This window comes from Pteropus alecto, unplaced genomic scaffold (genome assembly GCF_000325575.1).
Source record: "Pteropus alecto unplaced genomic scaffold, ASM32557v1 scaffold276, whole genome shotgun sequence".
NCBI classification, from domain to species: Eukaryota; Metazoa; Chordata; class Mammalia; order Chiroptera; family Pteropodidae; genus Pteropus; species Pteropus alecto.
In genome coordinates, this window is record NW_006438074.1 from 53,601 (window position 1) to 63,438 (window position 9,838).

General features: G+C 36.7%; 1 protein-coding gene across 1 annotated transcript in view; it reads left to right on the plus strand.

Annotated features, from left to right (window-relative positions):
• The window catches only part of LRRC9 (leucine rich repeat containing 9), an 80,386-nt gene that overhangs the window by 41,816 nt on the left and 28,732 nt on the right, over positions 1-9,838 (plus strand). The window contains exons 22-23 of the mRNA XM_025049086.1: positions 908-1,030; positions 8,678-8,808. Of these exons, the coding sequence (XP_024904854.1) occupies positions 908-1,030; positions 8,678-8,808 (254 nt within the window). The remainder of the gene's footprint in view (positions 1-907; positions 1,031-8,677; positions 8,809-9,838) is intronic.

Genomic DNA, 9,838 nt, shown 5'->3' on the forward strand with positions numbered 1-9,838 from the left:
ACTTATTCAAAGCTACTGTATAACAGGCTATACTGAAGGTTTGAAAAACATGGAAGTTTACTACAGTGCAGAATAGGAATTCACTTCAAATGCAATGTGTGACTTCATTGTTTCTAAAGTTCATGGCCATTTCCTACCACTGGAACTCTCACCATGGCCTCTTTCCTTTTGCTCATGCCATATTTTTAGGATATTGTCTCCTACGAAAAATGTATGTCCATTTTCTGTCTTTCCTTAAGTTCGGCTTTCTCCCCATCCTACTCCTCCAATATAACTACTTCTAAAGCTACAGAGGCAGCCTAATCAATGATAGCAGCAACAAAGTAAACCATTTCACATTATGATGTGGAGTAGATTTACTCCCTCTTGTCTTAACTTCACCCATCCATATCTACTCAGGACCCTTCTTTCACAACAAGTCTCATCACAATGTCTCGTCTGATTAGAAGGCACATTTTCCCTTCATATGAATTTTGCTACTCTCTCAGAAGCACTCCAGTTCTACCCCTCATCAGAAGGCAGGATTTTTAATTCTTGTTTTATCTGATACATACATACATACCATTTAATAGGCCTTTATTCCATAAACAAAGTATACTGTTTTTAAACTTAGCAAAATTCCCTCCAAGTCTTTACCACTGATAGATAATACATTTAGTACCAGCATCCTAAAAAGGATTCTGATCATATAACACAGACCACTGAAATATTATACAAAATTAGAACTTAATGGTCTGAAAAGGTAACCCTTACACTAAACAGTAGACTTAAAAGCACTCAAAACACTATTAAATGATTGGGCAATTCAAATATTAAAATTCAAGGACAGTTAAACTCTTAAGGGGAAAAAAATGCTAGAGTGATATATATATATGTCACTTGAAATGTATGTATTTATATTATCCAGGGTTTATGTAACTTGGTCATTCTAGACCTGTATGGAAACATTATTGTATGGAATCAAGAAAACTACCGGTTGTTTGTAATATTTCATCTCCCAGAACTGAAAGCATTGGATGGAATCTCAATTGTAAGTTGTTTTACGAATCATAGTATTTGGTCCATGCTGCATGTTCACATATCATAGGCCATGATCATTTTGAACATTGCTTTATCTCTAGTGTGATAGCCAAACTTACTATGCTCATTAATATCTAGGCCTCCAAAGCACATTTTAGTCCTGAGTTTTAAAATTTTCTCATCCGGCTAATTCTTAATTGTCTAAATTGGGGTGGAAGAGGAGGGAAGATGCTGCCTACATTTACACCCACTGAATTCAATGCCTAAAAAATAAAGAGCATAGTTTATGGGACAGGATAGAAAAAATTACTCTGGAGCCCCACTATCCTCTTGGGCCTATAAATAGCTTCCTATTTCCTGGAAAAATACAGTTGTTAATATTTAAGACAAATATATCTGAACCAAAAAATAACATGTCAACGTTACTAGTAAGCTATAAAGAAAAATACCACAGAACAAAGGACTAAATATAAAAACATTATTTTGAAACTTGGATTCTGCAATAAGCAAGTTCATACAGGGCTCCTGATTTCCATGTAACAGGGTAAGTGCATGACAAATATGAAGAATAAAAAGTTTTATTGCCAGACAATAAAACTCATCAAATCTTCTAGAAAGTTGAGAAATAGTTCATGATTATTTGGACTTTTATGTGTTCTGAGATTACTAGTTCTTTTTTTTTGGTATCTTCCTCAGAATGGAGAATCAGAAAGTTTCCCCCAACACGAACTCCTTAGAATCTTGTATACTGTGTTTTATTTAGGTATTGTCTCTCATTGAGGGATATTTTAAAAATCGTCTTAGGAAACTAGTACTGTATTTGCTCTAATGATGTTTGTGAGGATCTTAGCCTCTCTCTCTCTTTCTCTCTTCTGTCCTCATTTGAAGGACCACATGAGAAAGTGCTTTTAGAAGTAAATGTAGGAAAAACTTTTTTCTCTTAAGGAAAAGTTATGCTCTGCTCACTGACAATGAGTAATAACTATTTTCCTTTTCATTTTGCTACCTAATGCTCAGGGCCAAATTTATGGTTCAATAACAGAAAACCCAATAGGATTTATGGTCTGTCTGTCCCTACCCCACTTTTTGATATATTCTAACATATCATTCTTGGTCTTGATCTTCACTATTTACTATTTTCATTTTAGTATTGAATTATATGTGCTTCCCATAAGCTGCCACACATTTTTTGTGGAATGAGATAGAATATAAATATAAGAATTTTTATATTTCTTTCACACTAAGTTTTATTTGATAGTGGATCATCTGACTGGAGATGTCAAGTAGGCAGTTGAAAACACAGGACTAAATTTTAATATGGAAATTTAATTTACATTTGTTTAGATTTGGAAGTAATTTGAGTTTAATAGTTAAAACCAAAAGCATATGTAAGATTGTCTAAGGAAAGAGAGTAGAGAAAGTAAAGAAGTCTAAGTGAGGCTTTAATACTTTCGTTTAGGAAATGTAAAGAGGAAGCCACAAAAAGTAGGTGCAGAAGGAGATAGAAGAGCAACATAATTCTAGAGTGTTCGAGATTAAATGACATGGACTTTAGAAATGACATAGTCCAAATCTTTTATTTTACGAATGAGCACAAAGAAATCCAGAGAATTTACGTGACTTATTCCAAGCGACATTACTTTAATGGTAAAGCCTGGACGGTCGAGCCTCACTCTCTCCAAGGCTCTACGGACATATAATCACACTGCCTTCTGGGAGGTGGGAGTGGAAACCAAAGGAGGACATAGACTATGAAGAACCAAAGAGCAGTCTGGGTATTTGTGTTTTCATTTTATACCCTCTTTCTACATGCTTCTTTTTTTAAAACATTATTTTTACAAGAAAAGTACAGAAAAAGATTGCCAACCCCTGATTTAGAAGGACATTAATCAAATGTTGTTTTTATGATTATGAAAAATGCAAAAACAATGATATTCCTGAAGCTGAATTAGTGTATTTTTTGAACTTATTTTAAGATTGTGTCATTCAGGGTTCAACAAGAAAAACATAACTAGTAGATCTGTATGTGCGTGTATGTGTGTGTGTATTAGGATGTTTGTTATGAGGAATCTTAACAATTGTGAGGGCTGCCTAATGAAGTCTGAAAGCCAATGGGCAGACCATCAGGAAAAGAAGGTTACGGGCAGGCTGGAAGTCACAGTCATAGACCATGCTACTGTCTGTAGGTAGAGTCCCTCTCTCAGGGAAGTCTCAGCTCTGCTTTTAAGGCCTTTTGGTAGCTTGAATCAAGTCCACCCAGTTTATCCAAGATGATTTCCTTGTTAATTCAACAAATTAGGAGCTTTAATTAGACTTATAAAATACCTTCACAGCAATACTTACATTAACATTTGATAGAATAATTGGAGACTATAGCTTCACTTAGTTTGCAGCTCTGTTGTTTGATGCATACACATTTAAGATTGTTATGTCATCTTGGTAGACTGACCCTTTTCTCAGTATGTGCTGTTTCTCTCTGTCTCTGGTAATTTCTGGTATCAAAGCCTATTTTATTAGATATTAATATAGCCACTCTTGCTTTCTTTCAATTAATGTTCGTGTGGTATATCTTTTGCCATCCTCTACTATCAACCTGCATATATCATTATATTTGAAATGAGTTTCTTGTCAACAGCATACAATTGGGTCATGTTCTTTTCTCCCTGCCAATTTCTATCATTTAAATGGTAAGTAGGTCATTTCTATTTAAGGTAAATTATTGACATGTTAATTCTTAAATCTGCCATTTTATTTTTTGTTTTCTGTTTGTTTCCTCTATTTATCTTTTTTCTTTTTCAGGAAGAGAAAGCTTCCTGGAGTGACTTGAACATTTTATAGGATTCTATTTGGTTTTTAGTATATCTTTTTATATAGATTTCTATTTTTACTGGTTATAGTCTACAAGTGTTGACATTTTTGCAAGTTTGAGTGAAGTATTATAAACTTTACTTGCTTTTAACTCTATCTCTCTTCTACTGTTTATAATTGTTTTAAATATTTCCTCTCTATATGTTGAGAACCACATCAGATAATATGATACCTTTTTACTTCAATTTATCAAATATAATTTAGAAAACTCAAAAGAAGAAGGAAAGTCTATTTTATCTTTCCTAGTATTCTAAGATTCTTCCTTTTTTTTTCTTTTCTGTTTTAATGACTTCCTTTAGCTAAGCTTTTAGGATAGATCTGCTGTTGCCAAATTTGCTTAGCTTCCTTCATTTGAAAATGTCTTAACTTCCTCTTCATTTCTGAATGATATTTGTCTGGATGTAGGATTCTGGGTTGAAAATTCCTTTCCATGGTAAGGAACCATGGAAACCAGAAGAATGTGGCACAGCATTCTCTAAATGAGAACCACAATGTTCTCTGGTTTCCATGGTTTCTGATGAGAAATCTGCAGTAATTCAAATTGTTTTCTTCTTATAGATAAGATTTCATTTCTCTCTCGCTGCTTTCAAGATTTTTTCTGTCTTTAGTTTTCAGAAAATTGATTCTGTCTTGGCATAAATTTAGGGGGTTGCTCTTTTGGGGTTTGCTCAGCTTTTTGAATCTGCAGACTTATGGCTTTTACCAAATTTGGGAAAATTTCAGCCATTATTTCTTCCGATACTTTTTCAGCCCCATTCTATTTCTCCTCTCACTGTAAGAACACAGTGATACTAATGTTAAATCTTTTGTTATGGTCCAACGTGTTCAGAATGTGGTCTATCTTGGTAAAGTGAGGCTCATTTTTTTAAAGCTGATTTCTCTGTTTTATTCCGGTTGGGTTACATCTATTGTTCTATATTAAAGTTCACTGATTCTTTCTTCTGTTCTATTATTCTGCTATTGAACCCATCAATTGTGTTTATTTGGTTATAGTATTTTTCAATTCTAAAATTTCCATTTTGTTCTTCCTTATATCTTCTATTTCTTTGCTGACACTATTTCTTTGCTGAGAGTTTCTATATTTTCATTTATTTCAAGCATGTTCACAATTCCTCATTGAAGCATTTTTGTGATGGCTGCTCTGAAATCCTTGTCAGATAATTATATCTGTTTCATTTCATTGTTGGTGTTTGTTGATTGTCTTTTCAGATTGAAGTTAAGGTTTTCTGTTTCTTGGTGTGCTAGATTTTTCTATTATATTCTGAATACTTTGGGTATTATGTCAGGAACTGTGGATCTTATTTAAATTTCTATTTTAGCAAGCCTCCCATCACACTGTACTAGTAAGGAGATGGGGCACCACTTCTACTTGTCAGATGGGAGATTGAAGTCCAAGTTCCCCTCTTTGGTCTCTGTTAATTACCTGATGTGTATGCTTCAACTGCTAGGCTAGAGAGGCCACATTCCCCATAGACCTCCACTGACTCATCCTGACTGGGAAAGGCAGAAACGCCTCATTAATACTCCACGGAAACATCATTATTACCGGGTGGAAGTGGAACAGGTTCCTCATATGGTCTCTAGTAATATTGGTCTGTGCATGTACATTACTGCTGGGCAGGATGAAAGTCCAGGCTCCTGACTCAGTGGGGATGGTGGAGGTGTGCCTCGTTACAGCTGGGCAAGGATGGAAGTCTATGCTCCCATTCTGCTTTTACTGGTAGAGATAGGGCCACAATTTATTCCACGGTGTTTGGCTAGAGTCAACCCATTACTGCCTAAAAGTTTTCTGCTTGTTAGGCTTTCTCTTTTCTAGTCTTTTGACTAGAGAGAGCATGCTCTTTTGTTGACTATTTTTGTTTTTCTTTTCTTTTATTGGCATTTTTGGGTTTCTGGCTTCTCCAACACCTACTTCAGTATATGTGAGGCAAAAAGAAAACCCAGGTCTACAGGAAGAACTCACTTCTGTGTGCTTTCTTTACTCTTACACTACTATCATACTCACAAAACTTCTGACACTAAATTCTTTGGTTTTCCACAAATCAAGCAATACTTCAAAACTAGCTGGGTGTCCTAGAATTCAGGTTAATTCTGACATTATCTACCTGGAGATAGCATCAGGTCCTACAGGCTAAAAGCTCAATCCCACAATACTTCCCTTGCCCCTACTCCAGAGGCCTATCACAAGTTGTCACCTGTCCTTCTAACTGGCTATCAATAGGAGGTTCCCATGACCACCTTCTTAGGTTTGATTAATTTGCTAGAGCAGTTCACATAACTCAGGAAAACATTTACTTACTAGATTACTGGCTTATAATAAAAGGATATAACTCAGGAACACCCAGATAGAAGAGACGCATGGGGCAAGGTACAGGAAGTGGGGCACAGAGCTTCCATGCTCTCCCTGAGCACACCACTCTCCCAGCACCTCCACATGTTCAACAACCCAGAAGCTCTCTGAACCCCCTCCTTTTGGATTTTGACAGAAGCTTCACTATGTAGGTATGATTGATTAATTTGTTGACTACTGATGATTGATTCAACCTCTAGCCTTTCTCTCTTTCCTGGAGGTTAGAGGGCAAGATGAAAATTTCAACCCTCTAATTATAGTTGATTTCCCTGGCAACCAGCCCCTATCCTTAGGGACTTCCCAAAAGCCACCTTGTTAACATAAACTCAAATGTGGTTCAAAAGAGCTTGTTATGAATAACAAGACGTTTTCACTTTTATGGCTCTGGAACTATTTCAGGAACCGATGACAAAAGACCAAATATTATAACAAGATGCTCCTCTGGCTTTTATATAGGAAATTAAAAGGGTTTAAGAGCTATGTGCCAGGAATAGTGGAGGAAGACCTACTATATATTTCTTATTATAAATCGCAATATCAGTCCACCCCCTGGTCTTTGACACAGATCCTTTACAGCAAAATTATTATAAAATTGAAAAGATCTTGGCATATTACTATAATTCCATTCAGTCATAATCATATGAAAATATCTCCCAGGGTAAGATCACTTAGATTTGTAGGCTTCTTACTGGAGACCTTTTCAGGTTTCAAAAGCAGGAGCCATCTCAGACACCTTTTCAAGTATCTGATATAATTGAGCTAAGAGACAATATCACCTCTTGCTCTGAGCCTCTTCTGAGGTGTTAATGTAATATTAAATTTTCTTCATTATATAACCTATTTATTAATTTTTTTACCCATAATTACTAATTCTCCTCTTTATTTATATCCAAACTTTTCCACCTGTAGAAGGGACAGTAGGTTCAGCCATTGTGCTGGTCTTGATTGCTGACACCAATACTAGTCTAGCAAGTACCCCTACTTTGTCCACTCCCATTCAAATAGGGTAAGATTTTATAGGGGCAGAACTAGTGGGCTACTTTTGCCACCAGGCACTACAGCTACTTTCACTATTAACCCCAATTTTCCCAGGTAGGGTAAAGGAAAAATCCTATCAGGCCCTTAGGAATAAGGTTTAAAAACACAGTCACGGTTTCATTGCTTAGGCACCATCCCCATTTCTAGCACTTGAGGTTACAGCTGCGGTCATAGGACCATTGCATCATATAGAAAAAAATTGAGGCAATATGCAAAAGAAGAAAAAAGTATAATGGTTCTACCAGCATCATCCTCCCTTAGCGAGACTTACATGGTCATACCAGCCTCCTTCCCACCCCGTTTCCAAAATCCACCAGGAAAACAGAAAAATCTATCCAGTGAGGACATGCCTTTAGCCCTACTCATGTTCACGTTGAGTGTAGGCATTCTCATGAAAGTGCGTAAGTCAGCCCTTCCTGATTTTATCTCTATTTTAGGCAATCAGTGTTTCAACTGACAATTCCAATTCTCTGTCAAACTATTACCTGAGGAGGGTATCTTTCTGCCCATTGTTGGACACTATGGGCTGTCAAGTGTGTTCCTTGGTCTGAAGAAATAATAGTCAGTTGTCCCAACTATTGCCGTAATCTTCTGTTCCAGTCCTTTTACAGCACTCTGAGCATTTGCTTTTACCACTGGATAAGCAAAACCCAGTCAGAGTCAATATCTATTCCTGTCAAGACCCATTTGTAGTCCCCCAGCACTACCAGCATCAGTCTGACTTGCCAGCTATATTCAGGGCTTTCTCCCTAGGGAAATCTGCCACTTGGCCATCTGCAGTCTCTGACTCTTTTGCTGGCAGGCAGTCGTACTGGTATTTTGTGCCTCAGAGAGTACAAGAGGAATATGTCCAGATTCTGCCCATCTCTGCATTGCTGTAGTCTCCCAATGTCCCCAGTTTCACAGACCCAGGTGGCCATATTAACTAAGCATATGGGTACATCTGCTTGTCAATTCCAATCACTTTCCAAACCTGGAAGGGAGTTCTAATGGGCTTCATGTCCTACTTTAATGTACTCCTCATAGGGCCATGCCCCATATGAGCATCCCGTTAATAAGCTAGGTTTCCATTGCCCTCCTGCCTGATCATATGGCCAGGCCAGGAATACTGGATGAAGACCAAATACATATATTTCTTATTATAAATCACAATAACACATCAGGGAACGCACCACAGTGTCATTCCTCAGGTCCCAAGGTCCCTAGCTGGTCTGCCTTCTTCTCTACACCTTTCAGTCTCCTTATGTTTATTTTATATATAATGTGCAGGGCGTTGGGTGGTACTTAGTAGGAGGAATAGGGATAAATGAGTCCACTCCATTTCGGTCTGGAATCAAAGAATTAATGCTATTTAGTCATCTGTAAGAGAGGCCATCACTTTCTAAATGTCCTCACATATAGGAACCACAAGAGACTGAGTATGCAAAAGATTTGTTTGGTGGCAGACTTACTTCTGACATGCTTGCAGAACGACAAGGACATTCAAACTTTATCCAAATGCAAGAGCTAAACTGGACTTCATCATCCATCAGGTACAATCATTTTATACGCTTTTTGACGTTATAATTAAATATATAATTATCATTTTTCTAAGGTTTACAATTTATACATCTTATCCAAATATAACCAATAATTCAGAAAACTGTCTACTGTACTTCAAAATCTCATACTAACTTTACCGCCTTTGAAATACTTTAAGAATCTTTATTATCACACACATTAAAAATGTCATCAATCTCTTTCTAAGACTTTGTATTTCTCTCTTTTGCTGCTCACATCATATTACTCTAATCAATGCAATCTGGCTTCCAGTGCCATCATTCCTCTAACGTTATTCTCATGAATGCCATCGCTGTCCTGATAAGTAAATCCTTTTCTCTCCTCTCTTTTTCTTACTCTGCTCTCATCACAGGCAGACATATTTAGCCATGTTTTTATGACAATGACCCCCAAATTTAGCCTAAACCTAGGCTCCTCACTTGAATATTCATCTACTTGTTGTTGCCCAAGCCACAAATTTAGGAGTTATTACTCTCCTAAGAACATTAATCACTATGTTCTAAAGAGTATCTTTAGTATGTCTCATAATTCCTCTCTTCTTTCCATAGTCACTGCCACTGGCCTAGGTTGGGGAGTAAACTATTTTAGAAACTTTATCGGTGACGTATTTGGTTTCTTGTTTTATATAACCTTCCAAGTAAGTCCATCTATTGTCCATACTGTCTTCTAAGATGCAAGTTTTATCAGATCACTTCCCTTCTCAACATTGTTCAGTGGCTTTCCATTGTCTACATAATAAAATTTAATGTCTCTGCATATGGCACAGAAAACCCTTTAATTACCTGTCTATTTTTATCTCTTGAAATGCCCCATACTCTAGAAATTCTAAACTATCCTAGTTCTTTAATCTCAATCACAAGATGCCGTTTATGTTTCTGCCTTTGTTTATGCCTGCTTCACTGTCTAGAGCTTTCTTTTCTAATTTGCCTAACAAAAGCCTATAAATTCTCCAAGTCTCATTTTAATATCTTTCTCCCCTGTGAAGTCATTCCTGACTTCCCC